Below are 18753 nucleotides of genomic sequence, written 5' to 3'. Positions count from 1 at the left end.
TAGCAAATAACCAACAGATCACTGAAGAAATCAAACAGGAAATCAAAAAATACTTAGAAACAAATGACAATGAAAACACAACAACAACATGACAAGGATGCAGCAAAAGCAGTTCTAAGAGGGAAGCTTAAAGCAATACAATCCTACCTCAAGAAACAAGAAACATTTCAAATAAACAACCTAACCTTACACCTAAAGCAATTTGAGAAAGAAGAACAAAAAAATCCCAAAGTTAGCAGAAGGAAAGATCATAAAGATCAGATCCAAAATAAATGAAGAAAACAATAGCAAAGATCAAAAAAACTAAAAGCTGGTTCTTGGAGAAGATAAACAAAATTGATAAACCATTAGCCAGACTCATCAAGAAAAAAATGAAGAAGACTCAAATCAATAGAATTAGAAATGAAAAAGGAGAAGTAACAACTGACACTGCAGAAATACAAAGGATAATGAGAGATTACTACAAGCAACTACATGCCAATAAAATGGACAACCTGGAAGAAGTGGACAAATTCTTAGAAAAGCACAAACTTCCGAGACTGAACCAGGAAGAAATAGAAAATATAAGTAGACCAATCACAAGCATTGAAATTGAGACTGTGATTTAAAATCTTTGAACAACCAAAGCCCACAACCAGATGGCTTCACAGGTTAATCCTATCAAACATTTAGAGAAGAGGTAACACCTATCCATCTCAAACTCTTCCAAAATATAGCAGAGGGAGGAACACTCCCGAATCATTCTATGAGGCCACCATCACCCTGATACCAAAACCAGACAAAGATGTCACAAAGAAAGAAAACTACAGGCCAATGTCACTGATGAACATAGATGCAAAAATCCTCAACAAAATACTAGAAAACAGAATCCAACAGCATATTAAAAGGATCATGCACCATGATCAAGTGTGGTTTATCCCAGGAACGCAAGGATTCTTCAATATAAGCAAATCAATCAATGTGACACACATATTAACAAATTGAAAAAGAACCATATGATCATCTCAGTAGATGCAGAAAAAGCTTCTGACAAAATTCAACACCCGTTTATTACAAAAACCCTCCAGAAAGTAGGCATAGAGGGAATTTACCTAAATATAATAAAGGCCATATATGACAAACCCACAGCCAACATCATTCTCAGTGGTGAAAAATTGAAACCATTTCTCTAAGATCAGGAACAAGACATGGTTGTCCACTCTCACCAGTATTATTCAACATAGTTTTGGAAGCTTTAGCCACAGAAATCAGAGCAGAATTAGAAATGAAATGAATCCGAATTGGAAAAGAAGAAGTAAAGATGTCACTGTTTGCAGATGACATGATACTATACATAGACAATCCTAAAGATGCCACCAGAAAACTACTAGAGCTAATCAAGGAATTTGGTAAAGTAGCAGGATACAAAATTAATGCACAGAAATCTCTTTCATTCCTATACACTAATGTTGAAAAATCTGAAAGAGAAATTAAGGAAACACTGCCAGTTACCACTGCAACAAAAAGAATAAAATACCTAGGAATAAACCTACCTAAAGAGTCGAAAGACCTATATGCACAAAACTATAAGACACTCATGAAAGAAATTAAAGATGTTACAAACAGAGAGATATGCCATGTTCTTGGATTGGAAGAATCAACATTGTGAAAATGACTCTACTACCCAAAGCAATCTACAGATTCAGTGCAATCCCTATCAAACTACCAATGGCATTTTTCACAGAACCAGAACAAAAAATTTCACAATTTGTATGGAAACACAAAAGACCTCGATTAGCCAAAGCAATCTTGAGAAAGAAAAACAGAGCTGGAGGAATCAGGCTTCTGGACTGGTACTGGGACAAAAAACAGAAATATAGATCAATGGAACAGGATAGAAAGCCCAGAGATAAACCCATGCACATATGGTCACTTTATTTTCCGTAAAGGAGGCAAGAATATACAATGGAGAAAACACAGCCTCTTCAATAAGTGGTGCTGGGAGAACTGGACAGCTACATGTTAAAGAATGAAATTAGAACACTCCCTAACAGCATACACAAAAATAAACTCAAAATGGATTAAAGACCTAAATTTCAGACCAGAAACTATCAAACTCTTAGAGGAAAACATAGGCAGAACACTCTATGACATAAATCACAGCAAGATCCTTTTTGACCCACCACCTAGAGAAATGGAAATAAAAATAAACGAATGGGACCTAATGAAACGTAAAAGCTTTTGCACAGCAAAGGAAACCATAAACAAGACGAAAATACAACCCTCAGAATGGGAGAAAATATTTGTAAATGAAGCAGGTGACAAAGGATTAATCTCCAAAATTACAAGCAACTCATGGAGCTCAATATCTAAAAAACAAACAACTCAATCCAAAAATAGGCAGGAGACCTAAATAGACATTTATCTAAAGAAGATATACATATTACCAACAAACACAGGAAAGGATACTCAACATCACTAATCATTAGAGAAATGCAAATCAAAACTACAATGAGGTATCACCTCACACTGGTCAGAATGGCCATCATTGGAAAATCTAGAAACAATAAATGCTGGAGAGGGTGTGGAGAAAAGGCAACCCTCTTGCACTGTTGGTGGGAATGTAAATTAATACAGCCACTATGGAGAACAGTATGGAGGTTCCGTAAAAAACTAAAAATAGAACTACCATACGACCGAGCAATCCCACTACTGAGCATATACCCTGAGAAAACCATAATTCAAAAAGACTCATGTATCACAATGTTCATTGCAGCACTATTTACAATAGTCAGGACATGGAAGCAACCTAAGTGTCCATCAACAGATAAATGGATAAAGAAGATGTGGCACATATATACAGTGGAATATTACTCAGCCATAAAAAGAAACGTAATTGAGGTATTTGTAATGAGGTGGATTGACCTAGAGTCTGTCATACAGAGTGAAGTAAGTCAGAAAGAGAAATACAAATACCATATGCTAACACATATATATGGAATCTAAAAGACCAAAAAAAAGGTTCTGAAGAACCTAGAGGCAGGACAGGAATAAAGATGCAGACGTAGAGAATGGACTTGAGGACACGGGGAGGGGGAAGGGTAAGCTGGGATGAAGTGAGAGAGTGGCATGGACTTATATACACTACCGAATGTAAAATAGCTAGTAGGAATCAGACAGAGAGATCAGCTCGGTATTTTGTGACCACCTAGAGGGATGGGATAAGGAGGGTAGGAGGGAGATGCAAAAGGGAGGAGATATGGGGATAATTGTATATGTGTAGCGGATTCACTTTGTTATAAAGCAGAAACAAACACAACATTGTAAAGCAATTATACCCTAATAAAGATGTTAAAAAAATAGTAATTAAGGTAAGATTTGACAGCTAGCAAAAGGCAGAGCTGAGATCTGAACTGAGGTACGCTGACTCCAAAGTCCTTCCTCTTAATACTACTATTGTGGCTTTTAAATGCTGTGATGGAGTTAAGCACAAGGCTCCATGGGTCCTAAGGGGCTCAGCTAAATTAGACTGATGGAGTTTTAAGGAAGGTTTTCTGAAGAAAGAATCATTGTTTGATCTGAGTGGGAGGTGAGTAGGAGAGGTAGACAAAGAAAGTGGGGAAGGACCTTTGGGGCAAAAAGCAAGGATGCATGTGTGAAATATACAGGGATTCTGGTATGATCCTTGGCCTTTAGTAGAATATCAATTAATGTCATCATTACTAAGTAGCTGCCATGGGGGAGTTATAAATGATGCAGTATGGTAAGAGCAAAATGTCATAATGAAAGTCTTAACGAGTGCCTTGATGGGTAGTTAAAACAATGGGATGTCACTAGAAAAATTGAGAAGAAGAGAATGGGGGAGAGATAGACAATACCAGTTTTTATTTGAAAAGTCATTCTGGTAATGCTTTGGAAACGTACAAAACTGGGGGCAGCGTTGTCATAATGAGACTAGCGCAGTAATCCAAAGGAGATATCTCGTGCCCAAATATGGGCAACTGCAGAGCAGTGGGTATGGAGATGGGGGATGGGGATGAGAATTGCCAAGGAAGTAGAATCCGGATGAATTGGTCCCTGGATGCAGTGAGTGGGAGGAAGTGCAGAGAGGTCTATGGTGACTCCCAGATTCCTGGTTTGGGAGGAAGGAAGGCTTATTGGTACACGTAGCTACAGATTCAGCTGTGGGTGGGAAACCTGAGGATGTTCTTTCCTGATGACCTGGTGGTTTTCTGTGAAGCTGTTGGGAGGTTATGTGCCAAGAGTGAGGGAATGTGAATGGGGCAGGCATTTTAAGAAAGCAGCAAAGCTGCTGAGGGGAATGGAAGAGAAAGCAGGGGATGTACAGACTTGTCACTACAGGATACATACCTTGAACAGTTTGCATTAGCAGATCTCTGAATGTTTTACATGTTAGAGACGTACTTTATGGTGATTGATTCACTCATTAACAAACAGTCACTGTAGATCAATTTTGTGCCAGTCATTTTGTTGGATGTTGGGGGCAATTGACGAATTAGACCCAAGGCTTTAGCATCTAGGTGGTTATCTGACAGATGTGGGGTGGGGAATTTTTGCTTGGTTTCTTGTCACCGTCAGTAGAGTAAATTCAATTTCCTAATATGATCTTTGCTTTTATATTTTAACTTCTCAATTCTATTTTCTTCTTTTCCATAAAAACCAAATCAAACCAAACTAAAACAAGAATAACAGAATCCCTAAAGAAGCCCTCTTATTTCTATTCAAGTCACCACCATCTTCCCAGTCACCCACATTTGAAACCTGAGCTATTTTTAATACCTTTCTTTCTTTTGACTCAAAAATAGATTCACTGTGGGGTGCATTAGTTCTGTGTTTAAATCTGTCCGTCTTTCTCCATCACTGTGGTCCATTCTATTGCAGACTTTCTTTTTTTTTTTTTTTTTTTTTAACACTGGCTTATTACTACCTCTTGTTTTCACAGAACTTTGCATGTAGCAAACAATTAGAAATAAATTTTAACTAATTGAAAATATAAAATTATTCTTTTCTAGTAACAGCACAACTTCTTCCAGTAGGTAAACTACTCTTGGGCAGAGAGTAAGAAAGCTTTCATGCCACCTTAGAATCATTTTATAAGTGAAACAATAATTTACTTAATATTACCCCAGTGGCTTTCTTTTCAACACAGTTTCATTCCACAAAACATAGGAACTGGGCTGTATAAAATGAGCAAGACATGATTGCTGCCTTAAAGGGATTTGAATCTTATGATCTGGGGGGATAGCTTCTCAGCTCTTCTTCCTGTGTCCTTGTAGTGCTTCCTTATGCTGTGCAGGTGCATTACCCAACACAGTGCTGGGCGGATAATAAGCGCTCAGTTTCCGTCTTTTTGCTTTCTTCCATTTCCACTTGCCCTCCTCCTCCCCTTCCTCTTCCTTATCCCTTTGTTTCGCCTCTCAGTGTTGCACAGACTCTTTTCTCAACTCTCAGTAATAATCTAACTCTGATTCAAAAGGAGAAGAATAAAAGGAAGAAAGAAGGATTAAGTAGAGAGAGGGAGGCTGGCTTGCTAACACGGGACTCCTACTTTGTCAAGGAAAGTTAGCCTCTCCTCATCTGCATATTACAGTTAATTTCCCTAAAAATCAACTTTAATTTTATCATTCCACCTTTTATTGTACAGGGGCAAGTGGCTATTTGTTGCCCACCAGATAAAATCACGCTGTATTCCTGACCTGTTCACACTGTTCCTTACTGTTCCCTGTCAGTCATCACCTATGCCAGCTCAAACGCTGAATAGCCCTACCATACCCCATGCTTTTGTCTTTTGCACGCATGCTCTCTCCATATGGAATACTCGTTCCCATCTTTACCCTTTTCCTGTTAAAACCCTTCCTGTCTTTTAAGACTCACTTTTTTGGCCTATTTGTTATAGGACACTTTCCCAGGATTATGGGAATACCACTCAGTCGATCTTCATCTCTTCCTCTTTAAGCCTTTTGAAATCTTTGTTTATAGGTTGTAGTTTTTTCAAACATTGAAGGCTCTTGGCCTTGTCACTTCCTAGCTGTGTGATCTTGGGCAAGATGCGTCCTTGCTCTGGGAAAGCTCTCTATTCCTATTTGTAAAATAAGAGTAATAATAGTACTGACCTAAAAAGGTTTTTGTGAAGGCTGAAGGGGGTAATGCATATAAAACACTTAGTGCAGTTCTTTATAGCATGTAGTAAGCACTTAAAAATTAGCTATTGTCATTATTGCTAGTATTTTCTCTCTTACAGCACTAAACAATGGCTGCAGTATGTCACAGTTGTTATCTATTCACATCACCCATCCTGTAATAGTTCAAAAGTTTCTTGAGGTCACAAATCCCATTTTGATGCATCTTTGCCTCTTCCGGAGCACTAGAGTCACACAGCAGAAGTTTCATAAATGTGTGTTGAAAGAACAAATGAAAACTATCTGGCTGATGGTTAAAAGTATTTTGTTGCCCTACAATGTGTTCAGACAAAGCTTATTTCCTGAAAGACCAAATAGGACAAAGCAAGATTTTGCCATAAAAATAGAATTTGAATTACTTTGTGAAATTACTGTAAGGGTAGAGAGGAAATTTGAGTGTGCTTTGGTTGTTAAGATTCTTGATCAAATAGGGATTAGGCAAGGAGGCTGAACATACAGTGGAAAGACTAGAAGAAAATAAACCAAGCATGTCGGAGGAAGGAAATCTGAACAAGTTCCGAGTTGCTGAACAAACTGAAGAAGAACAAGGCGTCAGTATTGAACTGGTGTGGTCAATGAACAGGAAACTTGAGTAGTGAACAAGAAATGCTTGGGTGTTAAAAACGAGTTTTAGTGGGTTTGCTGCTGTTGTAGACATTGAGCAAGTTTAAAGTATGATTTCTTATAGTTACTTGAATAGTGTTAAAAGGAAAAGTAGATTTCTGTTAAAATGACATTGTACTAAATAGATTTTTCTCTGTAATGTAAAGTGAGTAAATAAGGTAACCATAAGAAACAAAATGAACAGCTTTGGGTAAGCATGATAGAGGTTTCTTTTTCCTTAATATAACCATTGAAAGTTATTTCAGTGAAGTTTTGGAAACCAGAAAAATGTCCAAAATGTATTTGATTTCAGAGAAGATTATGAAGAGAGCAAATTCTGTGAGACATTTAGGTTTTGCAAATTGAAATAGAGGACATCGTCTGGCTAATAACGACAAAATGAATTTTCCCACTGAAGTAGATAATAAGATGAGAAAGTAACTAATAGTTGTTGAGTGTCTATGATTTGCCAGGGTGCTTACATTCATCATTGAAGTTTATTCTTTGTAACAGTTCCCTAACATAGGTCTTAATTTTTTCATTTTGAACTTAGAAAGATCAGCTAACTTTCACACGGCCACTGAGAACTTAGGATAAAATAGCATCTCAAAGCCTGTCTGGAAAGCGTATGTATCACACTGCCTCCCTGCTATTGCTTATTAAAATAGTACATAATTTTCTCATAGTTCTACTTTGTCTTCGTATTTACTTAGGGCCCTAGTACAGAACAGCTGATGGAGGATATTTTAAGCTAATGAATTGTAACGATCATCCTTACGAAGCAGTAATCATGAGGACAAATGTTTTGATTTCAGGAATGTGTCTTGCTGGTGGCAGTGAGCACAATATTGTTCTTCACATACCAGACCAGGAAGGAGGGGTAAGAAGGAAGGAAGGAATTCCAGTCCTTTCCAATAAACCCCCAAACTATCTAGTAATCGTTGAGTTGTAATAGAGAACATTCTTTATTTTCAGTTTGTACTCACTTTGAAAAGACCTGCCATAGAATAATTATCTTGTGAATGTACTAAGGAACTGTGGTTAAGTCCAAAGAGTTGTTTCATTTGAGAAATAGAGATGGCGTATATTATCCGGGGACTCACCATTGTCATCATTCTTTTCAGAGTAAATTAAGAGGTCTCATTTGCAGACCCATGGGCTGTCTTGTTCTGAAGCTCTTCACAGGCCAGTACACATAACTACACACTGACTTTGGTGGGGACACATGTGAGTGAAACTCATGGATGAACTGCTGCAAACCTCATTGATATGTTAAGGCAAGCAATCTGGTCTCTGGAAATATAAGAGGAAAATAACCAAGCACCTCTTCACTTTTGAGATAAACCACCCATCTAAGCATCCAGTTTGATGGTGTTATCAATAAACTAGGATTATTACACTTCCATTGGCTTCCTTGCTCCAAGACTTATTCAGTCTTAAGCCTGAGGGAGCTTGTTCCCAGGTTAAGACCTGAGGTAGATTGTCACTAGGTTTAGAGCCATATCCTGCTACATTCTAAGAGAGAATTTGCTCACTGTAAATTTATATTCCAGGAAACACTTGGGTCAGGGAAAGTGAAACAGTTTTCTTTGTGGAACTTACCCCTGTATGTTGTGATAGCTGCTGTTTTCCCAACATTTCTAGATTTGGAAAGGAAAGTAGAAGATGCAGCATAGACAATATAATTCTTGTGACTGGAGAAATCTATCAGAGGAAAAGAAAGATTCTCTGAGGGTATTGGGCCAGCTATGAAGCTATATTACATTCTGTTACCAGAAGAGTGGAATTTGCTGTGTAAAAGTGTCAACCCAAGGATCTAGTATATTGCTGGGGGATATAAAACAGAATTCTCGAGAAGCAGTGGACAGTGTTACTAGGGCCTGACCACTGGTATCAGAGGAGAGGACTCTTGGACATTGGAGTTATCTGGTTGCCAAACTACATTACGGTTGAGTTTCCAGAGATTTTTAAGCTGGGGGAATTAGTGCTGGAGTCCAAGTTCTGTGATCTGGTTACTTTGTTTTTTAGGCGTTTGTACTTGACCATATTGATATCTTCCTTTTCTTTTGAAAACGTCTCTCAACTGTGTGAAAATGTGGATTTTAGTATGAACAGAAATTACCTCAGTGCTTTGCCCTAGGAGTTCTATAATTTTTAATAAGGCTCCTATAAGGTTAAAAGATACTAGAAAATACAATAAAGAGATGATAACTTCCTAATTGTGAAACATTAGAAGACTTGTAATGTGTAAACATTCAAAACCTCTGGATAATTACAGAAAAGAACACTAGGTTAAAAAAATAGATCAGGGAAAACCTACGCATAAAATGTCAGGAGGCCCTATTGCATAGCAATCGATAACCTAGCTTTTGGAGTCAGATGTTGTGATTCACAGCTCTACCACCTACCAAGCTGTGTGATCTCAGGCGAGATGCTTAGCTTCTATAAGCCAAGTTTAATTTTCTGACAAATAATGTTTCCTAATTAATATGAGGATTAAATGAGATAGTGTATATTACAAAGTATGTGGTATGCAAGCACTGAAATAGAACTGGGATTATTACAAGTCATTCAGGTTCAGTCAAATTTGTAAGAGACTCAAGATTCTAAAAACAAAAGAAGCAAAGTATGTAAATGCTGTTTCAGCTTGGAACCCGCCTCTTGCCCACACATGCATAAAGAATATCCATGCCAAATGCTCTGCTCTCCATGAAGTCAGTCTTGCATTCCCACCTGGCCCAACTAGAATGACTCCCTCCCTTGATCTCTATGACCTTTTAAAACAGAGATTACTTCCTTGCTTCAGCATTTCTCATGATGAAGCCATGCGCTAAAGGCACTTGTGTTTTTGTCTTATCTCCCCAACTAAACTATAAGCTTTGTGAGGATAGCTACTATTTGTAATCATACTTTTAATCCTGAAAAGATCCTGAAACACAATAGACATTGAAGAAAATTGTATGTAATTGACATGTAGATATATTTAAATTGCTTTTCACTCCTCTTTTCTGTAGTATTTGCCTTTTGTATCATAGTGAAATTCTTGAATAGAACATGTGCTATGTGTATTGCATGTCTGTGCTGAGATCATAGTGAGAAAAGCTATATGAATTTTAGGATGGCTGTCTTGTCTCTAGATGGTACCTTCATTCTGGAAACAGCTCAATATGAACACCAATTTTAAAATCCAATTTGAATCCAACTCTATGTCATTCTGACTGATGATCTGTTGGGTGTTGAGTCTTAAAATGATTTTAGATACATTAGCTTAAACAGGTTAAGAGTTAATCAGTGAAACTGAAGTATTATTGTATGTAACATCTGCGTTTAGATAAATTCAAATGTGTATATTATTACTTTATTTTCATAGAGGAATTTTACTATACTGACCCTTGTCACTGGTATGAAATCAGTTTTACATAGTATGTAAAGAGGCAGAGCATACAAAATATGGCACTCAGGACAAATCTTTGCTAGCTCTCACTGTAACATTATCTATTCTGTATATAAGGTACTGTAATAATTGACACCCATACTACTTTTGTTTAGAACTGTTGAGGGGTGATGTTTTCTTTCTATAACTTTTTTCCTTTTTTTCCATTTTATTTAAATTTAAAATTCATAGGTACAAAAGTGTTTAAATTTTGATTAAAATTATTATATGCTAATATTTTTAAAGAAAAGAAAAAGAAAGGGGTGCATTCAGTTTCAATCCCAGCTGTTGTTTGGACTGTCATGTCACATGAACAGTGACATTTTATCTGAGGATATGAAGATAGCATTGGATCTTATGGATTGGATATTCTGCACATCAGATCTGATGTGTCTCCTTTTCAATATATGTGAAATAAAACTTAGAAGTCATTCACAATTATATCCTGACATGCTCTTCTCAAACACTGGAATGTTTGAATGATTTAAATTCTGTCTTAATATTTTCCTCCTTATTTTATTTAATTTTATGTATTATATGTTTAAAATGTTGAAGGAAGTATTAAAAATGGATAGGCTGACTGGTGGGTCGGTGGTGGAGTCCTTAGGGGTATGTCAGTCAGGGAAACAGTAAGAAGTTGACATTTGACCAAAAGTCGATATGGAGCAGCAATAATTAACTATTTATTGAGATGACCTTATAGAATATTTGCTCCTTGCTTCATTCACATTCTCTTTTTTAAAGGGCTGTCAAAGTTAGTTCTTCTGTGAGATTACAGTACAGGCATTTTAAAAGGCTTTTCTTAAGATCACAGTTTAGTTGATAATTGTGAGTATAACCAACTTTATTTTAAGTAGTTTGAAAAAAATTAAAGTGACAATATAAAAGAATTAATACTTTCTGTTTTCAGAATATGTCCTGCTATCTTAATTAATATTTGAAATATCCCAAACCAAATAAAACACCACCATAGTAAAATCAGTAAAAAACAGCTTAGGTTTCGGTAGCTTTCCATTTGGTGTCTAGTCTCCAACTGAACAAATTGGGATTGACTTGAATGATAACGGTACAGGAAGTACGTCCTTTGGCTGCGTTGGGTCTTCTTTGGTGCGTGCGGGCTTTCTCTAGTTGCGGCAAGCAGGGGCCACTCTTCGTTGCAATGCATGGGCTTCTCAATGCGGTGGCTTCTTTTGTTGCAGAGCACGGGCTCTAGGCACACGGGCCTCAGTAGTTGTGGCTCAAAGGCTCTAGAGTGCAGGCTCAGTAGTTGTGGCGCACGGGCTTAGTTGCTCCGCGGCATGTGGGATCTTCCCGGACCAGGGCTCGAACCTGTGTCCCCTGCATTGGCAGGCAGATTCTTAACCACTGCACCACCAGGGAAGTCCCTGGTCACTCATTCTTTCAGTCATTTATTCAGGACACTTTCTTTGAATGTTGAAATGAAATATAAAGAAAAATATAAAATTCTTCTCCAAAAATTCACACTCCCGGGTGGGGCATGAAAATAGAGAACCAAGGAGAAGTAGACACTTAGGATAAAATATAGTAAAACAGCCTTGTATCTGGTGCTAGGGAAAACAGACAGAAGCCCCAGCTCTGTGGGAGGGGGAGAGAAAGGTGTTTTCACAGAAGACATGCCATTTTAGTGTAATCTTTAAAAGTATTAAGGGTTTTCCAGGAGAATCCATGGGGCAGGCGCTGCAGCCAGAGGGAACAATATATGTACAGGTGCGCGCCAGTGCATTTAAAAACCTGAAAATCGTCCTCACCCGTGAGTTGCTTAGAAGCCACTTATTCATTTCAGTGGCCGCCGAGAGTAAAGGATAAACCAGATTCCAGGTTGTGTAATTAGTTAACATTTGTTAAACATTATACTGGTTGCTAAACTGAATCTTGTTAGGCCCTTCCTCTACCCAGTGAGTACGGTCTAATTAAGAGGGCAACCAAGGCGGGATGAAAACAACATCAAATCAATCAGCAGCTGTCTTTAAAGGGCCCCACGGCTGTCTGTATAGAGATTTATAGATTAACTGCAGCACTTTGAATTGCAGTGGGAAGAAAATTGGCAACAGCTGCAAACTTCACAGTGTGGCTTTATTTTGCTTCAGGCAGCTGAACCCAGAAGTAGGTGGGCTACCCATTCTGGTCCCTCCAATATTTAATAGTGTCCAAGGGTATCCCCAATAGGACACCCATGTGTAATCCAGCCATTTCCTAAGCTATCATCAATATGCATGAATTTATTAAAAACTCTGAAATATTCTGATTCTAGATAATAAAGGTGGAATTTTATACAATTTGGGGAAATTCAGCCAGGAATTTGGAGAATATCTATTTGTGTAATTCTAAAACCTTAGTGATTGAAATCTGTCTGAAAGGTAATTGGGAATAATCTTTATAGATTTTATTATGGGCCTATAGCTAAAACTATCATAACTTTGTGCTTGCGTAACACAGGACATAGAATCATGAAATGTTAATCTTTATTTTTTAAAAATAAAACAAAGAGCATTCTATTTTAGTATTATAGTTAAGTGATTTTAGTCTAATCTCAGCTACGCATGTCAAAGGCAATTTTTTTTTCAAAAGTACAGATACAGTACTATTATGTTGTCTAGAATAATATATACGTAGATACATATTGTTTGGAATGCAAAAAGTTCTAAAGTGAAAAAGCAATATTTCTTCTTGCTTTGATTATTTATATCATAGTGAATTAATGGCTCGATCAATGTAAGTGTATTAAAATATATATTTAATTTTAGACCTAAATACTATTTATGTAAGAGACTGGGTAATAAGTAGTGAGGCTGTAGGGATTTTAGATGGCTGAACTAACTTGTATGCATTTCCTCCCTTGTATTTCATTTCCTACTCATCTTGATTTCGATGTTAGATCTGTTTTCTTTCTCATATTTACTGTATTTATTCCTCACACTTACATTTTTGCTAACACTGAGCTAGCATTCTGAAGTTGCCTAATATTTCCATGAACTTGGTCAGGCTACTGAAGCACTCTGAGCCACCACTGACACATCTTTAAAATGGTGATAATGACATTGGTTCTGCCTCTCTCACAGCGGGGCTGTGAGAATCAAATGATTCAGTGCTTTTGAAAGTGTCAAGTTACACACAGTTAAAGGAGGTATATTGATTGTATATCTCAGAGTTTGCATTTGCACATATTATAAAGGCAAGTTTTAGTCTTTTTTAATAAAAGTGTGGTACTTCCTTTGCAGAAAGAGGGAACTTACTAAGAAACTCAGATATTCCCCCAGCAGTTTGCACGTGTATCTTTATGCCTGCAAGTGTGGATGTAGATGCTAAGTGCATCTAATTCCACAGGGCTTCAAGTCCATTATCCTGCAGGTCAGGATTCATGGAGCAATACAGTTACACATCCTTTCCTATCACCCTTTCCATGCTACAGGAAAAAGTTAGGTAGCAGACTTATATCATGAGATAATTCCCCAAATATTAACCGCTGAGACTGTAAACAGCTGGCTCTGGGATCTACTTCTGAGAATTAATCCCCATCCTTCCCTCTCCTCTCCTTCTATTCCTTGCTACTATTGGTGGGCCTTGTATCCAAGTCCTTTTGTGTTTAAGGTTTGTGGATGTGTGCACTGTGTATGTACTTCAAGAGGAGTATACAGTACTTCAAAATACAAGCTCTTCTTTAATAGGTAATTTGTGTATGTCTGTGTTGGAAAGAAATAGCATACAATAACAAAGATGAAGGTGCACTTTAAAGCACAGTCGTTTTGAAAATCTGTCTTTGAGTAACAAAAACGTATCCTCATTTCAGAACATGATGAGTGTGTCACAAATCAGCACAACTGTGATGAAAATGCTTTATGCTTCAACACTGTCGGAGGACACAACTGCGTTTGCAAGCCAGGCTATACCGGGAATGGAACTACGTGCAAAGGTAAAAGATTTAAGTGCTGGCACCTCTTCCATTAGGGATAATGCAATCCGTCTCTCCCTCCCTCCACCCTTTCTCATCACTGTTACCTGCCTTCTGGGTACATCCCACAGACATTGAGAACTTTGAAGTGTAGCTCATGGGCTTCCTCTTGGATTACGTCAGTGTTTAAATGGCCAAACTGTTCAACAACTCTGATTTGATGCTCCATGACCTCAACCACAGTGGTTTCCACCTCTATTCCTCCCTAGTGGAATCATAGCCATAATCACGTCCTGGGCATTTTTGTACAGAACTACTCCACTCTAGAAATCTAAACTTTAGCTTTTTATTATCTAACCCCACGTCCTTCTGCTTCCAGTTTGCCCACTCTGTTCTTTCCACAGTTTTTCATCTTTAATCTCTCTGACCTGTCCTTTTCATCCAGATTCCCAGTCTCCTCCCAGGTTCCGATATTTCTTTTTGAGTCCAAACATTACAGCTGCATTTTTTTCGGCAGCCCTATCAACCCATGTTTCACTACCATGATCCACTGTGAAATATCTATGTGGGGTCAGTCTGAGAGCTCTTCTTCTCTGCTCTCTCTCTCTTGAGCTAAATACTAATTAACTGGGAATTTTAGGTTTCTATGTGTTATCATTTCCCATTTTGCCTGGTTTGTCATTACCAGTCAATAATTCTCAGGTTTTCATTTCCATCAGCGGGTATTCCGGCTGTAGTCCACCACCATCCCATTAATTCACTCTTTTATCCATGCCCTCATTTTCCTTCATCAGATGAGCTTCCCTCCCACTTCGAAAGGAAAACGGAGGTTCTATTCTGGAAACTCCGCCAACTTCCATAGGATAAAGCCCATATTCCTTATTACCTCATATACATTTATTTATCATTTGTCTAATTCAGGCATTTTAAGCTTCAAAACTGGTCCATTCCTCAAATGTACTGTGTTCATTATCCTGGAGTTTACCAAAATTAATTTTCTTCGTTACATGTATATGGGAGACAGGAGATAACAAGGAATTGTTACTAATGCCGTGTCCTTTGGTCATGACTTTCAGACCTGGTCTACAGTCATACAGTGGATGCAGATAGGGAGGGGCCAGAGGATTACTCTGTCAAAGTCTATGGAAATCTGTAGTTTAGAGCATTGTAAAGGCCTGCGCATATGGGAGTCTAAATCCCACAAAGATTTCCTCAGAAACTGGATGGATCCTGAGGAAAGCTAGACTTTCAAGTCCATAGATGGTATAAATGCACCCTTAGGACTTCCCCAAAGCATCTGGATGTTCAGAGAGTTAAGATTTCATCTGGGAGCCCAACAGCTTCTCACTCTTATTTGCATTTGACTCTCACTCCTTATTAATGTGAAAAATAAAGTTTATAGCGTAAAGAATTCTTGAAGCCATGAGAAGATGCAGACAGATAATTCTTATCTTTGAAGGAAGGAGAACTTTCCAGCGTCTATAAATTTCTTCTGGAAATTAGGACTATAGGTTGCCTGAGTAAAGACTCTCTGTTCCTGTGTGTGTCTCTGCTGGGAACGTCAAAAGCTGAGAGAGAAGTAGTTTAGCTGTAGGATCTGAATCACTGAGTCCTATTCTCTATCAAGAGGCTGCAACCTTGCAAATTACTCCAAGGAGGATATACACATGGTCTGGTGGGTGTACCCTTTCTTTTCATGAGGCTTCAATTCCTAATCTCTTTGCAAGTTCTTGGTGACTAGGTATTGTTTTTGCCTAGGATGAAGACAGATTATGACCTAGAACCAAAGAAGCCAAATGGCCTCTTTGGGCCCCTTCCTTTAACTCAGTAGCAGAATCTCAGATTTCTACAGTTTCCCACTCTGAGAAAGTACATCCTAACTAATTAGAGGAAGCACATGCCTGAAAACTAGAGCAAAAGCTTTTGCCCCAGGCATGGAACAGGCTGATGGAGTTCATCCACAACAGGCCTTGCCAGGCTGAGGGAACAGCCTTTGCCTTACAGAGTCAAAGAATAAGCGGAAGTGGAAACAGAAGTTTCTGAGGGTACTCCATCCTGCCCATCTTGTTTTTCTCACCTTTTCTGAGGGCGGCGCATCTCAAAAGATCACCCTTGCAGCGGCTCAGAGCTTGGCTTCTTTTTCTACTCACAGAAGAACTCCCCTCACTCACACACCCACTCTAACACAACAGGCTATGCAGTACCTTTGCCCTTGATCCTGGATCCTGACCTATCCTTGGCAGAGGGATTCAAGACCCTTCTTGAAGACTCCTTTATCAAATTCTCATTATTGGCTAACTCATCACCAGGAATGATTTAGAACTTTTTGAAGGTTGGGGCACTTCTCTAGTATTTTGACAGTTTGGACAGTGTGTAGAATGATCAGAGCCGTATAGGAGTCAATTATTTCTTATTTCCGTACCTTATTCTTTAGGTGGTGGTTTCTTCCTTAAGAAGATGCCTAGGATAGCTGCCATTTTTTTTAGATTTAATTTCAAGCTGGATTGCTACAATGAGGTGCAATACTACTTCTGATTCCTGTTTTGTAAGGCTACTGTTTTTTGTTAAAAGAGAGCTCAGTATTTTCTTTTACAGGTGAAATACTTAACATTGGAAAGAGTACTATTCTACAAATGGTGTTGAAGTTTCTTACCTATATGGAAAGTATTATTTGAATATGAAATTATAATAGCATTTATATCAAAGGCAATAAAGAAAAGCTCGTTTGGAGTATCTTGAACCACTTCCTTCTAAAGTGCTAAAATTATGTATCTGAATTATTTCAGCGTTTTGCAAAGATGGCTGTAGGAACGGAGGAGCTTGCATTGCCGCTAATGTGTGTGCCTGCCCACAAGGCTTCACCGGGCCCAGCTGTGAAACGGGTAAGAATATCATACCATCTTCTAGAAGATGAAGTTTTACGCCCATGTATAAAGGAACCCGAGAGGAAAATAATGTTTCAAGTGGGCTTTCAAAGCATGGCACTTGCTATTAACACAGAAGCTTAGGAGGCAGGAGGTGGGAAGTTTCAGTGAGGCGTCGTCACTGGGCGTTTGCCCAAAGTCACTCTAAGGAGGTTTTGCAACTGTTATAACTAGAAGTATATTGAACTTTTTCAGAAAAATATGTTGGATTACCCAGGATTTTATGACTTCATAATTCACTTTACTCATTTGGAGCCCAGTTTTCCCAGAATCTATATGCCCATATTAAAGCATAGGATTCAAGCTTATGGCCAGCTCACTTCCTGGGACACACTACTTCCTGCCTCCACATTTGAGAATTTTTAATAAATTTTTACCTGGTCCATTTGATATTTTTTCATTGTTGTCTGTTTACAAAGTGTTTAAAGTTTTCTACCCCTTAATTATTCCTCATCCAAGTCTGTCCTGAACTTACTCTTTCTGATAGATACTAATACTAGAAACTTTTAAAAATATTAAAAAATATATATATGTGTAGTCTATATATAGCTTATGACTGAAAGTAAGATGTTTTGTCCATTGAAAACACACCTTGAGAATTTAAAAAGTGCCTTGAGTATTAGCCCCTAATTAAAATCATATCAGTAGTAGTTTTGGTTTCTTTGGGTTAAGTGGGTTCTAACAGCAGATGACCTCACAAAGTCTGATTATTCTCCCTAAGAGAAAGCTGCTGCCACCAGTGATTAGTGGTTACCACCTCCTCTTGCTTTCCATAAATCTCAGTGCAGTAGATGCAGTGAATGTCCTGTCTCCATCCCACCTGCAGTCATCGGGTTTAATAAATACACTGATCAGAACGTGAGACAGAAAATGCTCTGGTCCATTTGAGAAGTGAAAAGTTTACTGAATAAGTACTGCCACTGAGCACAGAAGGATGCTCACAAAAGGATCACTACATCCTTTCATTCTACAAGTACCTCTAAGCGGTGCTTTTCAAACTTCGGTGACTAACTGGTTACAAAGGTCTCTAACAGAAAATGCCTAGTGGCTGTCTTTGATATGTAGGCCTCTTTCTTAAGGAGATCATTTCCAAAATCAAGAGTTCCAAAGCTCATCGTGCATGTGAATCACCCATAGAGCTTGTTAACTTGATAAAAAAATACAGATTTCTGATAATTAACTATCATAGGATTTAGAAAATCAAAATCAGGTACTTCCAGTGCAGTGGTTCTACGATGTTTCTATCCCATGATCTCCAGTAGTACCCACACACGCATCAAGGTACACTAACAAGGTGTACATTCAGACCTATGGTAACTATGTTTCCTGAGTACAGTATTTTATGCTGTTTCTGGTACGAAGTCTGGATACTGAAATAGTGGCTTTTTCAGGGAATTTCAGTGGTGTGCAATTTTGAAATAAAGGCTGTCCCAGAAAATCTGGGATGAATAATGGTCATGCTCAATCCTGCGTATCATTTCCCCACTAAAAAAAAATTATATGGAGAGATTGTGAAAGTGTGGAATGGCATAAGATTAATCTGAGCAATGTAAAATTTAAAACTGGAGTTAAAAGTAACCCAACAGAATATTTAGCTTTCTCTGTGTAGTTATCCTTGATCTTTCAGTCTGTAAGAGGACAAACACAAAATGCCAAGGGCTTTGAGAAAAATGTACGTTTAAAATCTAGTTTTACTCTTTCCTT

The 18753-nt window shown here is 38.1% G+C and overlaps 1 protein-coding gene across 1 annotated transcript in view; it reads left to right on the top strand.

Annotated features, from left to right (window-relative positions):
• The window catches only part of NELL2 (neural EGFL like 2), a 378381-nt gene that overhangs the window by 241885 nt on the left and 117743 nt on the right, over positions 1-18753 (top strand). The window contains exons 15-16 of the mRNA XM_082665093.1: positions 14024-14146; positions 16912-17007. Coding sequence (XP_082521219.1) covers positions 14024-14146; positions 16912-17007 — 219 coding nt within the window. The remainder of the gene's footprint in view (positions 1-14023; positions 14147-16911; positions 17008-18753) is intronic.

The sequence above is a fragment of the Grampus griseus genome (genome assembly GCF_964374135.1).
Source record: "Grampus griseus genome assembly, chromosome: 11".
Taxonomy (NCBI): Eukaryota; Metazoa; Chordata; class Mammalia; order Artiodactyla; family Delphinidae; genus Grampus; species Grampus griseus.
Note: the sequence above shows the minus strand (reverse complement) of the source record. Positions and strands in the feature narration are given on the sequence as shown.